The sequence below is a fragment of the Salmo salar genome, chromosome 09, assembly GCF_965601325.2.
Source record: "Salmo salar chromosome 09, fSalSal1, whole genome shotgun sequence".
Taxonomy (NCBI): Eukaryota; Metazoa; Chordata; class Actinopteri; order Salmoniformes; family Salmonidae; genus Salmo; species Salmo salar.
The window spans coordinates 120,328,591-120,354,577 of NC_138299.1; the positions used below are offsets into that span (position 1 = coordinate 120,328,591).

Consider the following 25,987-nt stretch of genomic DNA (forward strand, 5'->3'; position numbering starts at 1 on the left):
GTGTGCACACATTCATTGTCAACCTGGTTGCCTATCCGCCACAGACCTCACAGCAAGAGTAGGGTTAGTGTATCAGGAGACTACATATGGTAAAAGCTTTGTCTGAATTTCAATGGAGTAACAGGCAGAGTGCGTTAATGTAGCTTAAGTGGATATATTGATTAATTTTATAGATCACTGGGAGGCTGCAAGAATGACCTCAGAGGGCGGATTCCAAAATGTGAAGGCTAGGCTGGATTAATACCACTAGATGGCACTAATCACAAATTATACGTTTTCCAACTTCAGTACTTAATCTGATGTTCGTCACACAAACATTCACAGTATAAAAAGCACAGGTTTTAACATTTTATTTAGTACTTTGATTTTTATATATATATACACACACTGACTGGGTAGTTTAGCAACAGGAGACCTCAACACATCTTTCAACCATCTCAGACAGGTGGAGAGGGGAAGCAGTACATCGCACTAAATCCAAATAAAAACTAACAAACCATAATAGTAACATGTGAAACCTGTGACGTGTCGGGAGGTGCAAGACTGGACATGGTTACAATGACAGACGAGTTACAAGGCGGTGTTGTCACAGACCTACTAGACAAGTGCCTCTAGAGTTTTGGTCATATCATTTGGCCTCTGGTTGTTGGAAACCCCATTTATGTCGTGGGAATATTAATGGAATTTCCTCCAATTCAGATCTGTGTATTAAAACACTCGGTGAGAACGAGACAGGCTGGGGAATGGCCAATGGTTTCACACATAAGATACTGTTTTTATGTACACCATACAAAACAAACTTCACAGTACTGCTTTACTTAAAATATATATCACTGTATAATTTCCCTTAAAGTATTTGTGTGTATTTAAAGTTGAACATATCTGGATGTGACTAACAAGCACCATATGTGGAGTGGAGACGCATTGTCTGATATACAACCTGACATGATACTGACAGTTATTTAAGACAGGAGAACCTATTTAATATCACAGAGTAGCTACAACCCTGCACAGGTTGCCATTACCAGACCTCTCAACAGCACACTTAGAAAGTGCACTCCACTGAACTGTGAACCATCACGAGAGGTCAATGGCTTCGATGGGCATTTGTAGCGGTGGTTTAGTCACTCCTCAGCTCAAACTGTGATTCTTCCAGACAAGACGTATGGTGCAGAGAAGACAGGGATATCACAGGCAGTTTACAAGGGTTTTCTGATGTTTTTTTATTTTTTTATATAGCTACTGTAGTGACAATGGGGTTGCCAGAACAGTGAATCCTTGTCATCCTCTCTCCACTAGTATAGGTTTGATGGCGGGATGTACAGGTGAATAACTGGCAACCTTAATCTAAGTGCAGCCTCCAGCTTGAGACAGGGCATAGAGAGAACATGTATTTTCAGTGCTGCAAATATACTCATCCAGATAACTTTACTTGAACTGGTGGTTAAGAGCCGTATCTGCAGCATCAAAATACAGCCTTTCTGGGACATAAGAGGTTGAAACTTTCTCATTGTTGCAGATCGAAATGTAATGTGTAGAGCCGACTCGATTCCGATTCTGCATGACCCGAAAACGATGTCTGTTCTACGCCATGCATTTCTATCTGAACGTTCTGTGACTGCACCCTCGTGAATAAGCCCCTGGTTTCTGTAAGGGGTGGAGGATGGCAAATGAGAGGGGGTCCTTTCCAGAGTGACATTGATGGTGGGTGGGTGATGGACTGGTCAAGATGGCTACTCGAGGGACTGGAGCATTAGCAGCTGCTTGAGGACCTTGGTCTGGCTTGTCTCTCTGATCTCCCCCGCCAGGAACATCTCGTCCACCACCGTGTACACCTGGGACAGAACACACAGGACAGGTTGAGGCAGGTTAGGTCAGAGGTCAGCCTACTGCACTGGTCAAAATCCCTGTGCGCACACAGCTTTAACCTCTTTGGGCTGGGGGGCAGTATTTTCACATTCGGATGAAAAGCGTGCCCAGAGTAAACTGCCTGCTACTCAGGCCCAGAAGCTAAGATATGCATATTATTAGTAGATTTGGATAGAAAACACTCTGAAGTTACTAGAACTGTTTGAATGATGTCTGCGAGTATAACAGAACTCATATGGCAGGCGAAAACCTGAGAAAAATCCAACCAGGAAGTGGGAAATTGAGGTTTGTTGTTTTTCAAGTGATTGCCTATCCAATATACAGTGTAAATTTGGTCAGATTGCGCTTCCACTAGATGTCAACAGTCTTTAGAACATTGTTTCAGGCTTCTATTGTGAAAGGGGAGTGAATAAGAGCTGTTTGAACCAGTGGTCTGGCTGAAAGCCTTTAGTTTAGTCACGCGCACGGCCGTGGGCACGAGCTCCGTTCATTTTTAAAGACGAAGGAATTGTCCGGTTGGAATATTATTGAAGATTTATGATAAAAACATCCTAAAGATTGATTCTATACATTGTTTGACATGTTTCTACAAACTGTAATGGAACTTTTTTGACTTTTTGTCTGGACTTAGACAAATGCGCCTTGTGCATTTGGAATAGTGAACTAAACACGCAAACAAAAAGGAGGTATTTGGACAAAGATTAACTTTATTGAACAAAACAAACATTTATTGTGGAACTGGGATTCCTGGGAGTGCATTCCGATGAAGATCAAAGGTAAGTGAATATTTATAACGCTATTTCTGACTTTTACTGACTCCGCAACATGGCTTGTTTAGGTGGCTGAGCGCTGTACTCAGATTATTGCATGGTGTGCTTTCACCGTAAAGCTTTTTAGAAATCTGACACAGCGGTTGCATTAAGGAGTAGTTTCTTTAATTTTATGCATAACACTTGTATCTTTCATCAACGTTTATGATGAGTATTTCTGTAAATTGATGTGGCTCTCTGCAAAATCACCGGATCTTTTGGCAGCAAAACATTACTGAACATAACGCGCCAATGTAAACTGAGATTTTTGGAAATAAATATGAACTTTATCAAACAAAAACATACATGTATTGTGAAACATGAAGTCCTATGAGTGCCATCTGATGAAGATCATCAAAGGTTAGTGATTCATTTACTCCATTTCTGCTTTTTGTGACTCCTCTCTTTGGCTGGAAATTTGGCTGTATGTTTTTTTGTGACTAGGTGCTGACCTAACATAAATCGCATGGTATGCTTTCACTGTAAAGCCTTTTTGAAATCGGACACTGTGGTTGGATTAACAAGAAGTTTATCTTTAGAATGGTGTATAATACTTGTATGTTTGAGGAATTTTAATTATGAGATTTCTGTTGTTTGAATTTGGCGCCCTGCACTTTCACTGGCTGTTGTCAAATCGATCCCGTTAATGGGATTTAATCCCTAAGAAGTTTTTAAAAAATGGAAGTGTTGGGAGAACTGTATAGATCCTGCAGATTCATCTCCACCCCATTATGTAAATTAGCCTTTCTAACAGTGCGTAGGCCTTGCTGCTGTGGCACTAGATCTAATAGAGAGGGGGTTGATGTTGAGGCAAGCTGTTTGCCATCATGTCGCTTTCTGACACTTTCTGTTTTATTCGTGAATCCGAAGACATCACAGAGCGTAGCAACTTTTAGCGTGGGCTGCGCTTCTTTAAGGTTCAGCGAGTGGGCGAGTACTCAGAAATGCCTTACGTAATTGACACGATAACTGCTTAAAGGGCAGTCATCAGAGGAGTCTTAATTGCTTAACATTTCTGGCAGAGGGAAAAACAACCCCCACCAAATTGATGTGGATGAGCCTAGTTGACTGATTGTTGTAATTATGCATCCCATCCTCGTTGCCATAGCACCCCCCCATTGCAACGAAAGAAAATAAATTAAAATGGTATTTTTTCACCTCCCCCGGGTTTCTTCCTCTCCTTTCTGTTTTTCCTCTTAGCACAGAGTTTGTGGTTTTAAAATTCATCTCAACATTTTTTACTCTTACCTTGTAAAAGTTGAACACCAGGTCCAACTCGCACACATTGTGGAAATACTCATTCAACACCTAAAGGGGGAAAGAGGACACGGGGGTCAGGTTTTGTTACATTAACTATTTAGTCTAATTCATAGCTAGGATACAGTGTAATCCATAGTACAAGGCTGTGGTCTGAAGTAGTGCACTAGCCTAAATGATTCCCTAGTATATAGGGAATCATTTAAGGGCCTGAGGAAGTCCAGCATTCCAGGTTGCGGTGCTCTTGAACCCGAGTGTCAGGAATCTCTGCTGTTTTCCTTCACGGCCACATTCCGCCTGCCCCTCGGACAGGGAGCACAGTGCGAGCTGTTCCGCCATTTCCCCTCGGCCCGGGACGAAAGCCACTCAGGCAATGCTTTTTGGGAATATGAACGAAGACCACCAGAGAGATTCATCCTTCCCCCACTTTGGTGTTTTGGTCTTACTTTTGCGTCGAGTCAGACTCTATATGGGGCGTATTACACTGGGTAAGAATGCATAGAAAATAGAGCCCCACAGTCGAGGTGTCATAATACCCATAAGACCTAGCGGTCAAACAGGGAAATGGTTCCAATTTTTCCACCAGGCATTTTTTTTCCCATAGGGGATTTTAGAAACACTTAAAATTAGTGATGCACCGATATCTGATATTTTCACTTGCCAAAAACCCCAATACCGATATTAAACATTATATAATGCTTAAAAGGCCGCTAGTACAGTTAAATAGTTCACACACACACACACACACCGGTTTAAGGCACTGCATCTCAGTGCAAGAGGCGTCACTACAGTCCCTGGTTCGAATCCAGGCTGTATCACATCCGGCCTTGAATGGGAGTTCCATAGGGCAGCACACAATTGGCCCAGCGTGGTCTGGTTTTGGCCAGGGGGAGGCCATTGTAAATAAGAATTTGTTCTTAACTGACTTGCCTACTTAAATAAAAAGGTTACACAGACAAACACAAGCTTGTTGACCAATCAGGACCTGAATATGACTGAACGTCACATAATAATTTAACGCGTTCATACATTTTGTACGTAGTTATTACACATTGATTACACTAACACCAGTATTTCACATGTCACAACGATTCATCGATACGTATGCTATGATGCTGGTAAAGTTGTCTCGCGCACCTACAGTGCTGGTCATAAAAAAAGCTAGCTAGCTCATGGATGCAAACAATGTTCTTCCCCAAAAACATAGGAAAACGACAACCTGTTTCAGTAGCTATAGTTAGCTAGCTAAGTATATAGCTAGTTATCATCATCATCATCTAAAAGAAGATCAGTCTTATAAATTAGGGTTATTTGATTAATGGTGGTCGGACCCACCTATGAAGCTAGCCACAAGGATTAGCCACAAGTATGCCATTGACATTGACAGTGATGCAAATTAATACAAATAGTAGAATTATGCCATAATTGAATAGATCATGCTAAATAAGGTTGGAATGTTATATAAAATCAACAAAAGGCAATGTTAATTTGACAAATCTGTTAATCACACTGGATGTATTATACTTTAGAATTGGATTGGGGTCGTACTTATTTCACTGTTCAGCCTTACCTATGGATTGTGGATCAGTGACATGCGGTATCAGTCTACTCAGTGACACCCAGAGGACATTAGCATCGTAGCTCTTATTGTGGGACTCTGAAACAACTGAATTGAGCCAAATTTATTATCAACCTGTGTGTATTGAACACTAGTGCCTAGGAAAAACAATACTGTGTGGATGTTTTGGAGTCTGATAACTCCGAGGAGGACGTTGGGGGAAAAAATTGGGTATTGATTAGACTCTCACCCATTTCATTGATCCCCAATCCTCAGGGAAAGCTGTACATTGCAATATGAATGCCAATATACACAATAGGCTGACTGGGGAGGTGATTTCACAGTCACAGTCCTGCGATAAGAGCTACAACGCTAATATTTGCGTAAATACAGTTGTGTTCTGTGGGTGTCACTGAGTAGACTTATAACCCATTTCATTGCTTCACATCATATAGTCTAAATATGGCATGATTCCACCAATTGTAACCTTCTGCATCACTTTCAAAGGGGTACTTTTATTTTGAAGGCAAACCGCAAATTCCACTATAGTGCCTAATCCTTATTGTGGCTAGCTTTACAACACATAACCCGGTTGAGGCTCACTAGCCAGATGAAGCTAGCTGGCTGCTTATAACATTAGCTTTGGGCAACAGGGTTGAGTAGCTGGCTAGCTATTTATTTTCATGAACTGAAGTTCAATTTCAATAGGCAAACAACAAGGGACAACCTAGCTAATACTTACTCACAAGGATTCCTAAATCATTTCTAAGAATAGTGAAAATGACTGCAGTTTCTACTGGTAATTGTTTTCAGCCTGGTTGTATTTGTGCCAGCTAGGTACCAAGCTAAAGCTAGTTAGCTACCGCAGAAGTTGCGGTCGAACAAATAATGCTTTACTACCAACGCGGTGTTGTAAAAACATCGTTCGTGGCCGGTGTTTGCAGACTTTTTTGTACAGCTTTGCTACTGATAGTAGTGGTGGCGTTTGGCTTGCACGTGCAAATTCAGAACACAACATTCTACAATAGAACAGTGTTATTTGACATGTGAAATTAAAAGCTTCAAATAGTGTTATTGTCAAATACTGTTATTTGACACACAAAGACCCAAACGGCGTTCCATAGTATGTCGTGAAGCTTATAGCAGTGACGCTATTACTATGTAACTCCGGTAGGGCAACATCTGAACAACAGCACACTTGGTAACGTTAGTGTGTACCGGTGCTCGACCAGTCGCGAAAGCCAAAATCACCCATGACAGAGAACGGTTGATTGTCAAGGGCAATGAATTCCATTATCTTGGATTTCACCTTTGAGTTGTCTCGCTGAAATGTTGTTACTCTTTCGGATGACTGCTTGATCCACACAGCAGACATTGTGGGCTAGGTTAGGAAAGCAACATTTTACGTGCGTCATTACATCATATAGGTATGCACGTCAGCTTTGACATCGGTTTTTCACATCGGCGTGAAACTAGACACCGGGCCGATACCGATGTTGACATTTTTAGCAAATATTGGCCGATTCCGATATGTTCACCGATATATCGTGCATCCCCACTTAAAATAAGGGCTGTGTTTCATGTAGGCTTACCCTGGAGTGACGATTTGATAACCAATTAAATCTCTCACGGACAAGGTGACTTTTCAATACATTCGGCTCTATTTACTCTCAGATTCGAAAATGCTAATTAGCATCAAAGTAGACATCATGCAAGATTACAAATCCCTGCAAGCTCCTGCACGTCATCTCTAGCTGACACCTTTGTTAACAGGTATTGTGTCCATTTAAAACTTGCACAAGACAGTTCACAGAGTTGTCAATTAATAGAAATGTTGCCAATTTATTCATTACTATATTTAGCTAACAATCGATAGTTAATCCATATATTCTTACCTGTGCTTCTAGTCAGCAGACTCATCCAAATCATCATAGCATTTGTAGTTCTTTATGATAGCCACATTAACAGCCACATTAGCAGCTAATTAGGATTTCATTTTGGGGGGTAGATACAGGCGAATATATTGATGAGGCACTATATTCGAGAGATTTATACGGTTATCAAAACGTCACACCAAGGCAAGCATACACGAAACACAGCCCTTATTTTAAGCGTTTCTAAAATCCCCTAGGGGAAAAATGGTGGGAAAACGATTCAAACTATTGCCCTGTTTGACCGCTAGGTTTTATGGGTATTATGACTCATACTGTGGTACTCTATAGGTGTGTTCGTAAATTCGTTCTGGCTATCTACTCCGATTTCAGAGCACTCGCGTCTGAGTGTACCAGAGTGCAGAATAACTGATGAATATACGAACACTCAGCACCCGTTGAATATGGCCAGTGTCAGTAAACGTTGGCAAAAAAAAGCGTAATTAAATAATTGTTGCCAGCAGCACAGTTACAGTCACCAATGCTCTGGATAACCAGCTCGGCTAGGGTGAGTAGAATGGTCAGAGTGAGGTGTTCTCTCATTTATGTCTGGAAGTAGCTAGCATGCTAGCCAACGTTAGCTTGGGTGCTTGACTGCCGTTGTGAGGTCAGAACCCTCAGATCAACCCTACTCCTCGGCCACAGCATCCAGTGTGCTTCCTGAACACTCCAAGAGTGAAACGCTCAGAATTTACAAACAGACAATCTGACAACGCTCTGAATTTACGAACGCCTAAAGCGCACTCCAGATTAGAATATAGGGTGTGTGCATAAATTCAAAGAGCTGTAGGAGCACATCGATACGATCATTTACCAATAAAACATGAATAATCATTCAGCTATGAATGTGGAGATTTGATGAGCCCACATTCCTTCACATAACCAGCCAAAGAGTCGTGGACATAAAACAGCCCCCACATTGTGTGTCATCGTAATAAACAGTCTACGTCTGAGTTAATGTCATATCATACCTCCACAAAGTTGTGAATGCCCTCCAGGTATGCCAGGTTGTTGTCTGTCACATCCACACAGATACAGAAGTACAGACCAGCATAGCGCCTATAGATGATCTTGAAGTTCCTGAACTGAAGACAAGACAATTGTCTCAATATGTGCTTTTTCATTGAAGAATAATTAATAGCATATCGAATTCAACCTGGTTAACCAATTAGTCCCGTGTGGCTCAGTTGGTAGAGCATGGTGTTTGTAACGCCAGGGTTGTGGGTTCGATTCCCACAGGGGACCAGTATGGGAAAAGAAAAAGATGTATGAAATGTATGCATTCGCTACTGTAAGTCGCTCTGGATAAGAGCGTCTGCTAAATGACTAAAAATGTAGTATATCAGTGGAAAATATAGCCTATTATCCACTGCCTCTTCAGTGTCACAATGTATGCTACAATTTAGGCCCATGTCACTGTAAAGCCAAGTAAAAAGTACGCCAAATGCAGCTCCAGACCTTGAGTTACTGTACCAGGTAGCTTCCAGCCTTGCTAGAATGGCCAGATAGTGACAATGAATACAATTGCCAGAAACAAATAGCCTACATTAGGGCACCCACATGGCATCGAGTAAATCCTTCTGCCTTACCTCCACAAAGTTAGTGTGCTTGGCATCACGGACAGTCACCACAGCGTGCACCTCCTCAATCAGCTTCTGTTTCTCATCGTCATCAAACTGCATGTACCACTTGGCCAGTCGGGTCTTCCCTGCTCGGTTCTGAATCAGGATGAAGCGGATCTGAATGACAGGAGCAGGGGAGGAGAGAAAATGAAGAATGAGAAATGCTCTGCAGTCCGGGAACAGGGTTGGAGACCCCTGTACCAGAGAGCTACCCTCCTGTAGGTTTTTGCTCCAACCCCAGATGTAACTAACTTTGTTCAGCTTATCAACCAGTGTGCTAGATTAGGGTTGAGTGAAAACCTACAGGACTGTAGTTCTCCAAGAACAGGGTTGGAGAGCCCTGCTATAGTAACTTAGCTAACTACATCACAACATTCTGAACTCGGCATATAGCCAAGCTAGACTAGGCCTGAATGTAATGTGGCTATAGAACTTGATTTTCCCGTTCTTCTTGTCAGAGAGTCAAAGTTCTACACACTTAATTTCCATTTGAACATTAGGAAACATTGAACGCTCGCTAGCCTTGTCTTGAATACGGCTTCTCAGATCTAACTATAGGTAAGTAACGTTAAGCATTTCACAGTAAGGTCTACAACTGTTGTATTCGGTGCATGTGACAACATTTTATTTGGTTCACTGGATGTTCTCACCACTCATGCATCATCAGTTTCACCTATAACCTACAACTATAACAAACACCAATAACAGTGCATTTCTGAGCATGGATTGGTTAAGTGTGCAGACAGATTCGCATTCCTTTACAACACCTACCGTTAACTAGTAATCTAACGTTAGCTAGCCACACCCTTCCAGGTCAAGATATATAGCTAGCTATGTTAACTAGCTAGGTGGCTAACTAGTCTAACGTTACTGACAAATGCAATCCAGGCAGTTGCTACTTTTAAAAAAAAGTCGGGAGCCGGATGTAGCTAATCGATTCATTTAGTTAGGTTTGTTTGTTTAATTCGAATATATAACGTTATCTAGCTAACTATACTTTATAGGCTTCTCATACATTTCACAGGAGAGATTGGCGAACGACATTGGCTAGCTAGCGGCTATGCTAACGTTAGAGCAAAGTAATTGGCCACATAATGTACCCAATTGCAAACATACCATTGTCTTTTCTTTGAGTCAGTTGTTTTTAATCAAATAGGAATTCCCTTAGCCTGATGACTTTTATTAGATTTTTCATAAATTCTCCAAATGACCAGGATTGTTTTGACGACCGATTGCCCGCTATCTTACCGAGCAGGGTGTACAGGAAAAGCTAAAGGCGCAAGGCATTGCGGGAAATTTAGTTTTATTAGACCAGTAAATTCGTTAAATTAAAAAGTTAAGAGAATGATATATCCCTACAAGAACCAGCATGCACCCCTCTCCAGCTTCTTGTGTCAACTGCAGATTCGTGAGGTCATGTCACATGAATATTTGGCTCAGGTTTGGCCAATCATGTAAAAAAAAATAAAAATCTGAAGGGGAAAGTGCAAATTTTGTAGTATAAATAATTTACAGGCACTTATTGTAATTTATGGCACATTATATAACGGGTAAATCAGTTCCTGAATTCTGATAGTTACAACCGCATTCCAGCCGGTCTATTCCACAAGTTAGCGCCGGCTAAAACTGACATTTAAATTGCCTATTTACTCTGTTCCATTTGACTGTGCAATCCACTGTCTCATCAACCCAGCCGGGTTATTTATGAACCTAATCCCCACTATTAAAAGCATCTAGACATGATCTCACATTCATTTTAGACTAACATTCGTTTTCAACGGGAGATTTGTATAAACCTTGCAGTCTGTCTCCGACATTTGCAACACAGTAATGAACGTGTCTGGATTTAGGCAGGCAGCGTTTCTCAGCTGGCATCTTTTTTATGGATAGAAACAAATAAATATACATTGAAAAAAGGTACAACTAAACGAAGTTTAGGTAGTTTGCAGTCTTTCAAGCTTCAGTTTGAAGTGATTGTTAGCTGTGTTGTTGGCGAGCTCCTCTGAACAATAGCATCCTGACGATTGAGCACATTTTCTATGCCAGGCGAAATCACGCCGCATTCGCTCATTGTTATGGATGTATCCAAATAAATGTCACTAAAAAAACAGCTTAAACAAATGTGGCTACTTTGTTGTACTTTTTGCCGTGACCGTAAATTAGCCGTAGTTGGCTAGCTAGCAAGCAAGGGTTAAGAACGTTGCCAGCCAGTATTGCAATTGAGCATTCAGAATGAACGACTGGGTCGTATCTAGATGCAGAACAAAGAGACTTCCCTGGCAACAGAACGAACGACCAGCTGGCTTGGGTAGCAACCCTTGATTTGTGTCGGGACTATATATTGTGGAAGGATTAAATAGTATGAATAAATTCGTCAAAATAACGTTTTTAATGGAAATATTGCAATCATTATTTGAATATGTTGGTAACCCCTTTGTGTAAAAGTAATAATGCCCTCGAACCCAGTGTTTGGAGGATATATTGGTACGTTTGCCGGCCCGAGACAAAGTCTGGGGCCTAACAACACCCGTGTCAATATATCCTCAAAATACCGGCTTCTCCGGCATGATCACTTAGGGTGTGTTCCTAAATTCAATCTGGAGTGCCAGAGTGTGTTCTGGGCGTTCGTAAATTGGGGGTGTTCAGAGCGCACACTGGACGAACTGGTCGAGGAGTAGGGTTGATCCGAGCGTTCTGACCTCACATCGGCACCCAAGCTAACGTTGGCTAGCTACTTCCAGACACAAACGAGAGAACACCTCACTGTGACCATTTTATTCGACCCAACAGAGCTGGTTTGGCTCTTTCCATGTTATCCAGAGCGTTGGTGACTAACTGCTGCTGGCAACAATTTAATTACGCGTTTTATTGGCTGACGTTTACTGACACCGGCCATGTTCAACTGGTGTTGAGCGTTCCTAAATTCATCAATAATTCTGCGCTCTGGCACACAGACGAGTGCGCTCTGAAATGAGAGTAGATAGCCAGAGTGAATTTACGAATGCACCCTTAATTATACATTTGGTTGACGTCACTTCAAGTACGTTGATAAAGTATCACTTCAAGCTAAGTGGGGGCTCCCGAGTGGCGCAGCTGTCTAAGGCACTGCAACTGGTTCGAATCCAGGCTGAATCACATTGTGATTGGGACACACAATTGGCCCAGCATCGTCCAGGGTTGGCCAGGGTAAATAAGAATTTGTTCTTAACTAAAGTGTTATGGTCTTTGTGAGTTGCTGTATCCTATGAGGAATCCAATTATCTGAAATAAAATGGAAAAATGCAATATAGTCTACCACTGTGCTTGATTATGAAAAGGAAAAAGAGCCAGATATATTTTTATTTAACCTAAGAACAAATTCTTATTTACAATGACGGCCTACCAAAAGGCCTCCTACAGGGTCTGGGATAAATAAACAAAAATATATATAATAAAATAATTTTAAATATGAAGTTTACATACACTTAGATGGGAGTCATTAAAACTAGTTTTTCAACCACTCCACAAATTTCTTGTAAACAAACTATAGTTTTGGCAAGTCGGTTAGGACATCTACTTTGTGCATGACACAAGTCATTTTTCCAACAATTGTTTACAGACAGATTATTTCACTTATAATTCACTGTATCACAATTCCAGTGGGTCAGATGTTTACATACACTATGTTGACTGTGCCTTTAAACAGCTTGGAAAACTCCAGAAAATTATGTCATGGCTTTAGAAGCTTCTGACAGGCTAATTGACATCATTTGAGTCAATTGGAGGTGTACCTGTGGATGTATTTCAAGGCCTACCTTCAAACTCAGTGCCTCTGCTTGACATCATGGGAAAATCAAAATAAATCAGCCAAGACCTTAGAAAAAAGATTGTAGACCTCCACACGTCTGGTTCATCCTTGGGAGCAATTTCCAAACGCCTGAAGGTACCACGTTCATCTGTACAAACAATAGTATGCAAGTATAAACACCATGGGGCCACACAGCCGTAATAGCGCTCAGGAAGGAGACGCGTTCTGTCTCCTAGAGATGAATGTACTTTGGTGCCTAAAAGTGCAAATAAATCCCAGAACAACAGCAAAGAACCTTGTGAAGATGCTGGAGGAAACAAGTACAAAAGTATCTATATCTACAGTAAAATGAGTCCTATATTGACAAAACCTGAAAGGCCGCTCAGCAAGGAAGAAGCCACTGATCCAAAACCGCCATAAAGAAGCCAGACTACAGTTTGCAACTACACATAGGAACAAAGATCGTACTTTTTGGATAAATGTCCTCTGGTCTGATGAAACAAAAATAGAAGTGTTTGGCTATAATGACCATTGTTATGTTTGGAGGAAAAAGGGGGACGCTTGCAAGCTGAAGAACATCATCCCAACCGTGAAGTTTATATTGAAGCAACGTCTCAAGACATCAGTCAGGAAGTTAAAGCTTGGTCGCAAATGGGTCTTCCAAATGGACAATAACCCCAAGCATACTTCCAAAGTTGTGGCAAAATAGCTTAAGGACAACAAAGTCAAGGTATTGGAGTGGCCATCACAAAGCCCTGACCTCAATTCCAAAGAAAATGTGTGGGCAGAACTGAAAAAGCATGTGCGAGCAAGGAGGCCTACAAACCTGACTCGGTTACACCAGCTCTGCCAGGAGGAATGGGCCAAAATTCAGCCAACTTATTGTGGGAAGCTTGTGGAAGGCTACCCAAAACATTTGACTGAAGTTAAACAGTTTAAAGGCAATGCTACCAAATACTGAGTATATGTAAACTTCTGACCCACTGGGAATGTGATGAAAGAAATAAAAGCTGAAATAAATCATTCTCTCTACTATTATTCTAACATTTCACATTCTTAAAATAAAGTGGTGATCCTAACTGACTGAATACAGGGAATTTATACTAGGATTAAATGTCAGGAATTGTGAAACTGAGTTTAAATGTATTTGGCGAAGTCGTATGTAAACTTCCAACTTCAACTGTAGATAAGGACAAAACACACATCACGATGAGAGAGACAACACAACACTACATAAAGATACCTAAGACAACAACATAGCAAGGCAGCAACACATGACAACACAGAATGAGCGCAACACAACATGACAACATGGTAGCAGCACAAAACATGGAACAAACATTATTGGGCACAGACAACAGCACAAAGGGCAAGAAGGTAGAGACAACAATACATCAAGCAAAGCAGCCATAACTGTCAGTAAGAATGTCCATGACTGAGTCTTTGAATGAAGCGGATGAGATAAAACTGTCCAGTTTGAGTGTTTGTTGCAGCTCGTTCCAGTTGCTGGCTGCAGCAAACTGAAAAGATGAGCGACCCAGGGATGTGTGTGCTTTGAGGACCTTTTAACAGAATTTGACTGGCAGAACGGGTGTTGTATGTGGGGGATGAGGGATGCAGTAGATGTCTCAGATAGGGGGGAGTGAGGCTTAAGAGGGTTTTATAAATAAGCATCAACCAGAGGGTCTTGCGACGGGTATACAGAGATGACCAGTTTACAGAGGAGTGCTGTGATGTGTCCTATGAGGAGCATTGGCGACAATTCTGATGGCAGAATGGTAAAGAACATCAGTCCGCTCGAGAGCAGCCTCACCTGTCGATCTATACATTATGTCTCCGTAATCTAGCATGGGTAGGATGGTCATCTGAATCAGGGTTAGTTTGGCAACTGGGGTGAAAGAGGAACGATTACGATAGAGGAAACCAAGTCTAGATTTGACTTTAGCCTGCAGCTTTGATGTGTGCTGAGAGCAGGACAGTGAACCGTCTAGCCATACTCCCATAATCAAGATGTCTCACATAATTTTGACCTATTCCATTATCATTGATTTCTGTTCACCATATTAAACCCCAGAGGAAAGAAGCCATGCTACTTTTACATTTTTACACAATGAAACGTACATTACAAACCCTCGGACATCATGCCTTCAACCACAAGGCCTATTTGTAGGGTGTAACATAGGCCATTATACAGGAAGACTGGGGCACAACCCTAAATCTCAGCAAAAACAACAAAACACACGTTGTCTTTCACAGCCTGTGACTTTCACACCAAAGGCAAGGAATACACTTTTGTTCCCAATCCCACACCAAGCAGTAACAGAAAGGAGAGTCCGACATTTATGTTACATCCCTTTGGCTGTTTTCTGCAAAATCATGGCCCCTGGGTTTGTTAACTGGTCTGGTGGGTAGCCGAGCCGCAGCAGAACATTGTCCAGACAGCTTGGACAGCTCCTCTGTGCTGTGCGTTAGGCCGGGGAGGCCGAAGGGGGAGGGTGGTGATTGTCAGGGATTGCACAACTGTGAGTGGGAGGAATGTGTGTGCCCCTGGGACCCAGAAATATTTCAGCTGCAAAGCGAGTTGAGATGGGATAGAGAGAGTAAAGGGGGAAACCAAGTAGAAGCAAGGCAGCTTCTTTCTCTCGTTAGACTGCTTTGCTGTCTTGTTTTCCAATGGGTTTTCCAAGGCTGTTGTGGCTTTAAATGAATAGGAGCGTATGAAACAGTTCAGAGCATTTCCTCAATTTATACTCTGGTTAAAAACCAAACAACGTTCAGAAAGGTCTTGGTCAGAGAGATTGGTATAGCTGGGCCAGCTTGTCGCAGTGAGTATCCCAGTAGTAGTTCAGTAGTGAAGGAGAAAATGAAAAACGGGGATAAATTATGAATGAAACTTTGACCGCTGCTAGTCTTGCTCTGTGTGACTGGGTTCATGCAAATATTGCCGTGAACTCACTGACTAATATGATTGGACAGCAAGCAGCTTGTTGACTCGGAATGCTGTACTTTCAACTTTGTTTAAATGGAGGATGTTCACCTAAAACATTTAAAATACACAGATCAAGAGTAACTGTTAGTATGTGGGCTGTTTTAGAATATTTAGCAAAGTAATTATGATAAAATGTTCTGCCAATAAAGAAAGTTATCCAACACCCAAAAGAATACATAAGGGTCAGTTAGTCACAGCCTGATTCGGACTGCATGTTGTAAGGTGTTGGGGGGGGCTTTCTCAGATCTTGCGGGGGGGCATGTGAAACTGCAATACACCTGTGTGTGTGAGAAACAGGGAGAGATTCAATGTGTAACAAAGTCCCCAAGCCACTAAACATCTGAGTTGTAGAACAAAAAGCTGAAGAACATAAGCACATCCAGGTACTTTCTGAAAGGTGCTGGAGTTGTAGACAAACTCATGGAAAAGAGAAAGGAAAACACTGCACACTGCTGCTCATGCTCCCAGGTGATATTTATTTACAACCTTTTGACCCGTAGGTCTTCATCGGGCATTGTAGAACAACAATCATATTTAGTATTGCAGTACATCATTTCTGTCTCTGTGGAATCTCTATCTTTAACTTCCATGTGTTTGTGGTTTTATATTGTCAAGTCGTATACTCGTGAGGAAGGCCATAGAATTTAAGCTGACATGTTAAAATCAGGACTACTGAATTCTTCTCAGGAGAAAAAGTTATTTCCAACAATTCAGTGAACAGCCATATGGCATGAGTAAGTCTAGAGGACCGGGAATAACCTTTTTGAGTTTATAGTTTTTCTGAATGGCTAAATCATAATATTCTCTTTCCCATTCTCCCTGTGTGCTGGATCAGATATATGATTAGTTAATATTGGGAAGTACGATTTGTGAGTGTCTGAAGCCAGTGAAGCTAGTAAGTTAGACATCCGTAGCATTTTATATCAAATACATCAAATGCAATACAAGTATGCTATTTAACTGAGTTTACGTTTGTGGTGAATGCATAACTGACATGATATTGTGAAAATGGTTTATATCTTTAATTGCCAAACATGGATACATGTGTTCTCCTGCTAGAGTTTTTTTTAAATACACATTTGCTGGAAGTGTTTTTCCAGTTCTTGCAAGTTGCATCTAATTTCTTGTCCTAAATTGCATTGACCTAATTTCCTAATTAATCTATCAATTAAAGGCATGTGCAGTTAAAGGGGCAATCAGCAGTTGAAACAATAACAACGCTTTTTCCCAACCCCTGTTTTGAGCCAAAGCTGAGGGATGAGGCTGGAGAAAAGTAACCACTCTACAATTCATAGACAGAGCTATGGATGCAAGGACTGACTGTCCATGATATCAAAATTATACACTGAGTATAGCCAACATTAGGAACACCTTCCTAATATTGAGTTTCACCCCCCACCTACCATTTTTTCCAAAGAACAGCCTTCATTCATCGGCAATGGACTCTATAAGGGGTCGAAAGCATTCCACAGGGATGCTGGTCCATGTTGACTTCAGTGCTTCCCACTGTTGTGTCAAGTTGGCTGGATGTCCTTTGGGTCGTGGACCATTTTTGATACACATGAGAAACTGTTGAGCGTGAAAAACCCAAAAGCATTGCAGTTCTTGACACAAACTGGTGTGTCAAGAACTGGCACCTACTACCATACCCCATTCAAAGGCACTTAAATATTTCCACCCTCTGAATGGCACACATACACAATCCAGATCTCAATTGTTTCAAGGTTTAAATATCCTTCTTTAACCTGTCTCCTCCCCTTCATCTACACTGGTTTGAAGTGGATTTAACAAGTGACATCAATACGGGATCATAGCTTTCACCTGATCATGTCAAGGAAAGAGCAGGTATTATTAATGTTTTGTATACTTGGTGTAATTTGACCACGTTTTGAGTTATAGTGTTTTACACTTACTTTGTTTACAAACATTGTATTAAAACAAGCTTATAATTTGCGTCCTGATGGGGTCTGACAGTTAAACCGAGCTCCTGAGGCATTTATATATAAGCTAAATTCTTCAAGAATCAATGGGTATATCCAAAAATGGATGTAGAAAATGCAGATTGCCCCTTTAATTTTTTTTAAAAGTATATTATTAATACAGCAAAAAATGAAAACGAATTATGATGACTCACTAATTATTAGGAAAATATAAGCAATTATTGTATTTAGAAACATAATGTGCGTGTTGTAATTGTGTCCATGTGCCACTGGGCGAGACTACAGCTCTCTCTCTCTATCTATTCTCTCGGAATAGGACGGAGGAGGAGAGGCTATATTCGGGAGAAGGGCCGGGCCGCCATTATTGGGAAGCTGAAAAAAAAGATACATTACACACGGTCATACATTTGGGCAGTCTGTGAAGCGATACTCATAGGAAACACAACATTTAGGGTTGTAATTATGAATTGAGCACTGCGCATCAACTAACACCGCATATGATGTGTACGCGTATGGGCATATCTGTATATTGGACACAACAAAGGAAATAACAATTGGTCAAAACAACGTGGTGAACAAAAAGGAAAACACAACGAATCAAGTATTTTCAACGCCCCTCTTTCCTAACGCGAACATCCAGGGGACAAGAAATTGAAGTTCAGCATTTTTCGAGATAATTTAGGTGTTTTGTGTCCAAAGGCAAGAAGAGGAACTCCACATGCAGATGGTACCGAAAAGTTAATAGGCTACTTGTGAAAATGGAGTCTTGATTTCAGGGTAAAAAATATACCAAGTGTTCAAAAGGGGAATATAGATATTTATGTGACTGTTCGAGGAGTAGAATTTCCTCTCTTTGTTAAATTCTCGAGGCGTTGGGAGTGCTGTTTTTGCGAGTTGCGAAGGAGGACATTGGAGAGAAAGGAGTGAACGAGAGAAGAGGGAGGAATGCTATGGTATGTACCAGTTCATTTAGCCAATGTGTTATTTGGTTAAACGGTTCAAAAATGAAAACAATTTACGTTAACTGACTATGATGGTGTGGTGTGGCATGGAAAACAATGTTCCGCATAACAGTTATTTTCCAGGATTAAATGGGTAGTTGGGAGTGAAGTGGGGGTAATAAGTGAATCTCGTTCAGACAAGAAAAAAATGTGTAGTAAACGGGTTTGCAATCTCTGTGTGGACTGGGGCTTGGTCAGGCCAGGCCAAGCTCTTCTGGGAGATTTAACCCCTCTTGCGTAAAACAAATCTTAATTCATGTGCCCAATTAAACAATAAGTGTACTTTTGGAATAGATAATTGTCAATGCGTTTATCATCTGTGTCAATTACTGGCAGTGTTCTATTGTTTTTCATTCATTTGTTCACAATTACATGTGAATGGACAGAAGGTAGCATTCATTGGCGAAAATGTCTTCAGCAATTTGGAAATATAGTGTCCCCATGCCATGCGTAATAGCCCTATGTTATGGGCCGAGAAAGTGTAAATGTTTTTTGACGAATAACAAATAAAATCAGGTCTTATTGTTGGCTACGTTGCATCACCTTCCGATCTGTCATTTCCCCTCTATTCAGGGAGAATTTTACACTAGTGGTCGGTCAAGGCCCCATGTCAAAAGAGTTCTGGACGCATAATATTCGTAAGTTACTGCGTAATAGGTTATAGGCTAGACTATCCTATCGACATTTTATTTATATGGCAGTTACTCTTGTTTCAAAGCTTACGGCATAATGCCAATATTCCCATAGTATCCCACTAGTTTGGGGCAGCTGGAGTGCAAGGCATGTTTTTAATCCGTCACCATGTTTTGATATTTGTTTCCTACAGAAACTGAACGGTTTCGGGAGGACGTTTTTATGGCCTACCCATCGAAATGTTATGACCTATTTTAATCTACAATTTCCAATCCTATGAAGTCGCATGTCTCGAGTTCGTGCGTTTTCTGTTTTCAGTGAACATTCATTTTGAACTTCAAAATGGAATGTTCATATAGACTGCGCACCATACCCATCATTGTTTGTGATGCAAGTTGCAGCATTGTATATCTAAGTGTCTTACAAAAGCAAGTATTTCGTCCAATAATGTAACTCCACAGATAGGATGACATTTCCCTTAATAAATAGGCGTTAATTTGCGCTTTCGCTGAGAATGAGTGAAGTCCGCATTGTGGCCACTCCTATGTTGGAGTGCGTGTGGTATCGTGTCCTATGCTATCCAATATCGCTCAGCGCATAGAGCAGTGAATTTGTGAGCGGTTTCCTCTACCGGTGTAAAGGCTCTGTGACATATTGACAAACAGCCACGGTTTGTTTGCCTTCCCGGTTCTCCACTCTGTCAATTGTCACTGTTGTATTTATGTCTGCCAGTTATCAAGTTCGAGACGGTCTTGTAGTTAGACACACGTCTAGTTTTACACATTTTGGTGAATTGTAGGCTATTAGGACCTATAGATTTTCTGTCGTTTTGTAACCAATCTCTTTGCATTCAGAGGTCGAGTTAAGTCTGACTGTTTTGTAGTTCTTCAGCAGTGTTTGTTAATATGGGATGCCGTTTTGTTTCGTTTCGAGGAATAGTCAGATGGCTATGTAAAATTTCAACAGGCCTGCGCAATAGAGGAATTTGGTGACCACAGATAATTGAGTTGAAATTAGCCCATTCCTCGGCTAAGGTCAAGTAGTCAAAAGTTTATCAAACCACAATGTGTGTGTTTGGTGAGTTTGCCCTTTGGAGAGTTATTTTCACTGCTACAAAACAAAAACAAATGCTGATCAAAAGAGTGATTTGTTAACCACAGCCTACCAGTGGAGGCTGATGGGAGGAGCTATAGGAGGATGGGCTCATTGTAATGAATGGATTACATAGCACATATCAAACATGGAAACCACATGTTTGACGTGTTCCGTTCCAGCCATTACAATGAGCCTCTCAATATCCTAGTACTTCCAGGCCGTTTGAGTAATGAATTGGTAGGCTCCCTTGTCTCTCAGCCCTGCTTCTGCAGATAGTAGGATCTGAGTAGACCTCCCACCACCCAGGGTCTGTGATATGGAGTGCCTGCTAAGAAAGGAATGCAGGAAGGGTTTGACCTGCTCTGTGCTGGGGGGCCCGGAGAGGAGCCAGGGCAGGAATAATAATTATAATAAGATTTATTTTATATAGTGCTTTTCATTACAAACAAGAATCTCAGTCTCTGAACACATGGAGGGAGGGAGGGATTGAGCTCTCATTCCTCCCTCTGTGTGGAGAGGAGCAGAGACGTGTTTAGGTTTTATTTGAGGGAATAAGTTTTACAAAGGTCAGAGGAACTACAGCACCTTCAGAAAGTATTCACACTCATTGACTTTTTCTACATTTTGTTGTTACAGCCTACATTTAAAATTGATTACATTTAGATTTTGCCACTGTCCAACACAAAATACCCCATAATGTCAAAGTGTAATTATGAGTCAATAAGTATTCAACCCCTTTGTTATGGCAAGCCTAAATGCGTTCAGGAGTAAACATGTGCTTAACTAGTCACTGAAGTTGCATGGACTCGCTCTTTGTGCAATAATAGTGTTCAACATGATTTTTGAATGACTATCATCTCTGTACCCAACACATACAATTATCTGCAAGGTCCTTGCCTAGTTAAATAAAACATTTACGTGAATTTCAAACAAAGATTCAACCAAAAAGACCAGGGAGGTTTTCCAATGACTCTACATTGGTAGATGGGTAAAAAATAAAAAAGCAGACATTGAATATGCCTTTGAGCATGGTGAGGTTATTAGTTACACTATGGATGGTATATCCGTACACCCAGTCACTACAAAGATACAGGCGCCCTTCCTAACTCGGTTGCCGAAGGAAAACGCTCAGCGTTTTCACCATGTCTCCAATGCTGACTTTAAAACAGTTAGAGTTTAATGGCTGTGAAAGGAGACAAACTGAGGATGGATCAACAAACATTGTAATTACTCCACAATACTAACCTAAATGACAGAGTGAAAAGAAGGAAGCCTGTACAGAATAAAAAATGGTTGTCTAGCAATGATCAACAACCAATTTGATAGAGCTTGGAAAATGGTACAATCCAGGTGTGCAAAGCTCTTAGACTTACCCAGAAAGACTCGCAGCTGTAATCGCTGCCAAAGGTGATTCTAACATGTATTGATTGACTCAGGGGTGTGAAGACTTTTGTAAATTAGATATTTGTGTATTTCATTTTCAATAATTTAGCAAAAATTTCTAAAAATATGTTTTTACTTTGTTGTTATTGGGTATTTTGTGTAGATGTTTGAGAGAAAAAAATTATTTAATCAATTTTGAATTCAGGCTGTAACAACAAAATGTGGAATATGTCAAGGTGTATGAATACTTTCTGAAGGCACTGTAGCAGGCTCTCAATACTGGATCATTGGTCATGCCAGGGTTGTATATGTGGATTTCACTTCCTCCTTGAGGCAAATTCCGCAACCTGCTCCAGATAGGAGAGTAAAGGTGGACGTGGAGAATAATCTTCTGCTGTGTTGGTCTATGATGGCCTGCTATATCGGAAAATGGATGACTGAACATTTTCCTCGATCTCAATCAACCTCATAGGAAAGACCTTTCTCACTGGACACTGCACAAACCCATGTGTCAGACTCATGTGAACACCACCAATAACATGGAGCTGCTATATGGTACCACTCTAAATACTTTACCAGTATTTAAATTCTACATTCTATCCAGTTATCAATCTACTCTTCTGAGGAAGGGTTACAGGCTACATTATCCCCGTGAATTCAACTGCACTCGTTTGGCTAGTTGCTCTTCCACTGAACCGATCACAAACCCACTTTTGGTTTTGTCGCTCAGCTAGCCTGCCTCTCTGCACCCAGGTAACGTATTAGCAGTCAGGACTTCCTGGTCTCAGCCTGATTGGGCCCTTTGCGGCACAGTCACACCTCACCAGGAAGCCGCGTCCCTCACAAACAGCTGTACCGTTTGCTCAAGCAGCAGGCCCTCCGCCCTCCTGTACCCGCTCGCCCTTGCCCCTCCCTGGGCCGCAGGTTGTGCCGCGAGTCCTTGGTCCGCCTCCTCATCCACACACAGCGGAGGGCCCAGGCCATGTCATAGACATCAAGTCCCGGGACGTACTGATTTGGGTCGATACAGACAGTGATATATATTTTTTTATACGAGGCCTCACCACATGTTTCAGGGGATAGGAACATCAGAGGTCTTCAGCTTCTCTAGGAGCAAGAGCACCTCTCCACCTCCTCGCCATCGTCCTGTTTATTAGCAGGTCCTGACCGTCACAATACACCTGTAAAAGATTTTCAAGGCTTATACTATACATGCTGTAAATAACGAGGTCCACTAGTTCTGAAGCCTCATTTCCCCATCTACTAGCCCACACAGCCATGCACGTTCAGTCCCTTTGGTTCTGACAATGACCAATCAATGGGTCTAACATCTATTGTCCAGCCTTCCGAACAGACTAACATTGTGTAGTGTTCAGATCACAATTCAGCTATCAGCAGAGTTAATGCACACAATTCATGTATTGTGTAATCTATTGTAAAATGTACTTTACTGTTTTTGCTGGACCCCAGGAAGAGTAGCTGCTGCCAATGTATGGGAATGCATAATAAATACAAATATTGTCCACGAAACCCTTAAATCTATCCAACAGTAACCATGCCACATCTCATTAAGTGATGACACACACTGGTTTCTCAAACCACCTTGCCTCTGAATGAAATTATCACCTGTTCATTCACAGATCTCACATTGCCGCCAGCCTAGGGAGACGCCATATTTCGTGGGAATGTTTCACAGAGCGGGAGCTGTTAAACCGTCCCTGTGTCTTACTAGGAAAAGTGTTGTTTTTGAAAAGTTTGATTGAAAGTGGAAGCCAGTGTTTTGATAGAGCTAATTATAGGCAGCAGCTTGAGAATTTGTTGGCCAGATTAGTGGCTCGCTTCTGAATGGCTGCCTTGTTTGAGACCCGAGTATAAGGCGGGGGAACGGCAATAAGAGACGATTTTTATCCGAACCATTAGAAAGTGTGCATGAGTTGAACTGGTGTTTCTTCCATGTTTTCTTCCCTAAATCATTGCTGATTTATGGATGACGATAGCTTGTTACAAAGGACTCCAGGTTCTTGTGCTGGTCCAAAGTCAGTTTGATCTGTTGTCTTTGAGTGGTCAAGGCCAGAGTTGGGAGAGGAAAACTGACCCCACTGCAGCATAGGGGAATATATCTCCTCAAGGTTTTATGGGGTTGAACAATAACTAGTCCTGTCCTGCAGAAGCCCATATAACCAATGTTTCCTAGAAATCCTTGTACACCCGTAAGCGTGTAAAATATTTCCCAGGACATCAATAAGAAAGTGGATGCAAGGTCTCCTCTTATCGATCACAAATCCCCATCCCTCCCTGAATTGCAAAGATGGTATATGCCCACGTTACAAATACTGCGAATGGAGCGCTCCAGTGAAAGGTATGGGTGAGCTGTTGTGTGAATAGGGGTTATCGGCCTTTGTGAGGGGAGTTTGAATTGCCCGCCATGTCCTGGGTGACAAAAGGGGGCCATGATGTTTAGATGAATGGTGACCATGGAGATGGAGGCCCAGGATGTGGGCCACTGTTCGCTGCAGTGCTCCTCGAGACAAGATACAATTGCAAGAGGGAGAAAGGGGAATGAAGGAGATTAGAAACGAGAGCAAGAGAAAAAGGAGTGATGGAACGAGGGAAGAATGCAGGATTTAGTCAACAAGGAAAGAGAATCGAAAGGAGTAAAAAGCGAGGGAATGAGACTCGGAGCGATGGGGAAAAAGTGACTGACAGAGAGAAATGCACATTTAGTGAGCTGTTCCAATGATGTAAGGCACAGTTGGCCCTTTAGGCTGTGTTCCTGGTAGGTGCCCCCTCAGTTCTGTGCTGAGGGATCAGCAATCAATGGCAACCGTCAGTAACCCTGCTGTCTGGCTATTGGCCACAGGGGATTACTCAGCACATTCAGCTGAGGCTATGAGTAATGCTGGCGAATAAGATGAGGGCTCTGAACTACAATGGGCAGGAACAGAGATGCAGACATCCAATGGGAGTTCTAACGTTTCTTTTCCAAAGCATTCTTTGGCCTGATTGACAGCAAATGCAGCCTAAAGTATATCTCGGAGTATATCAGTACAGTTCCAGTGTATCTTAGTGGGGCTCAGGAACCTCCATCTGTGGTTGTGAGTGACTGAGCCAGCTGTTTTATCTGGGGCACTTTGTTTCTGAGAGGCTAGAGACCCACAGGAGCACAGTGGAGTGCGAGATCATGGGAAGAGCTCTCAGCGAGAGGAACTCGCGCATTCCACCCACACGGAGTTAGCAGGCTAACCAGAAGCACGTGTGGGTACCTGCATGTGCATAAAAGATCTTATTAAAAAAAATATCGCTCCAATATATTTTCTACATATTTTAAATCTGGTTTGAGTCGTTTAAGTTTACACTGAAAACATTTGACCATCCCACCGCTGCAAAATGAATATAGGGGAAACACTGGAATTGGACTTTTGGGTGTGGAATTGGGCCTCCTTTTCTGTGATTTAGTACATTCACCAGTGGAATGGTCCCATGTGCTTTCTGAGTTTGGGGAGACTTGCTTTAGAGTAGATCCCGAGTCATTAGAAATCCATAGACCCTTCTAGAACATGACCTTAACTGATGTTTAATTTGTATTATCTGTTCCCAGCATCTGAGGGATTCCAGGTTCTCTTATGTACTGTCACCGCTGGAAGCGTTGTCTTTTATTCTAACTGTCTGGTACGTCGCTACACCTGCAGCATAGAGAGAGCGCACTGTTCCACTTCCACCATATTCTAATTAAAGGTGACAGGTTTAATCACCGACTGATAAGCTGCCAGGAGAGGAGGGAAAAGAGCCCACAGACGACTAGAGGCCTTAAACAGCCACTCTTCTGAGCTTAGCTCTTTCTTTTGACCTCTCTCTCTCTCCCGCCCCCATCTGTCTCCCTCCAGCACTCCACATCTCTTCGTAGAATCGTGGTGCTACATTAGTGTCAGCAGTGGTACAAGACAGTGGAAGGGCACCACCTTGTCACAAGGCGTTAGTGTGGGATGCCATTTCGGGAGTTCTCGTGACCAGTATGTTGCTCTTTACCACTTCCCCATTGGCCCAGGCAGAATGAGAGGAGAGGGGCACACACAGGTTTCCTATCAAACCAAGTGTGACTTTGTGTTTTATGTC

At 41.8% G+C, this 25,987-nt stretch overlaps 2 protein-coding genes and 1 non-coding gene across 5 annotated transcripts in view; 2 read left to right on the forward strand and 1 right to left on the reverse strand.

Annotated features, from left to right (window-relative positions):
• Positions 1-335: 335 nt before the first annotated feature.
• LOC106612373 (adaptor related protein complex 2 subunit sigma 1) lies at positions 336-10,452 on the reverse strand. 2 transcript variants are annotated; one of them, XM_014213452.3, is made up of 5 exons: positions 10,163-10,451; positions 9,014-9,163; positions 8,396-8,509; positions 3,927-3,986; positions 336-1,835 (listed from the first exon to the last, which is right to left on the reverse strand). In XM_014213452.3, the coding sequence occupies exons 1-5, from the start codon at positions 10,163-10,165 to the stop codon at positions 1,734-1,736; spliced, it is 429 nt and encodes a 142-aa protein (XP_014068927.1). In that variant the 5' UTR covers positions 10,166-10,451; the 3' UTR covers positions 336-1,733. The 2 variants fall into 2 exon arrangements, with proteins under 2 accessions (XP_014068927.1, XP_014068926.1); XM_014213451.3 differs by lacking the exon at positions 336-1,835 and having other exon boundaries at positions 3,651-3,986; positions 10,163-10,452.
• trnat-ugu (transfer RNA threonine (anticodon UGU)) lies at positions 8,597-8,679 on the forward strand. The gene has a single exon. It is a non-coding gene; the product is annotated as a tRNA-Thr (tRNA).
• arhgap35a (Rho GTPase activating protein 35a) overlaps positions 9,509-25,987 on the forward strand; it is a 103,572-nt gene continuing 87,093 nt past the window's right edge. Inside the window, exon 1 of one of the 2 annotated variants that reach the window (XM_045724377.2) lies at positions 9,509-9,604. The gene's annotated coding sequence lies outside the window, so the exon portion shown is untranslated. Of the gene's footprint in view, positions 9,605-18,048; positions 18,716-25,987 lie in introns of those variants that run through there. The other variant, XM_014213449.3, reaches the window with a different exon arrangement.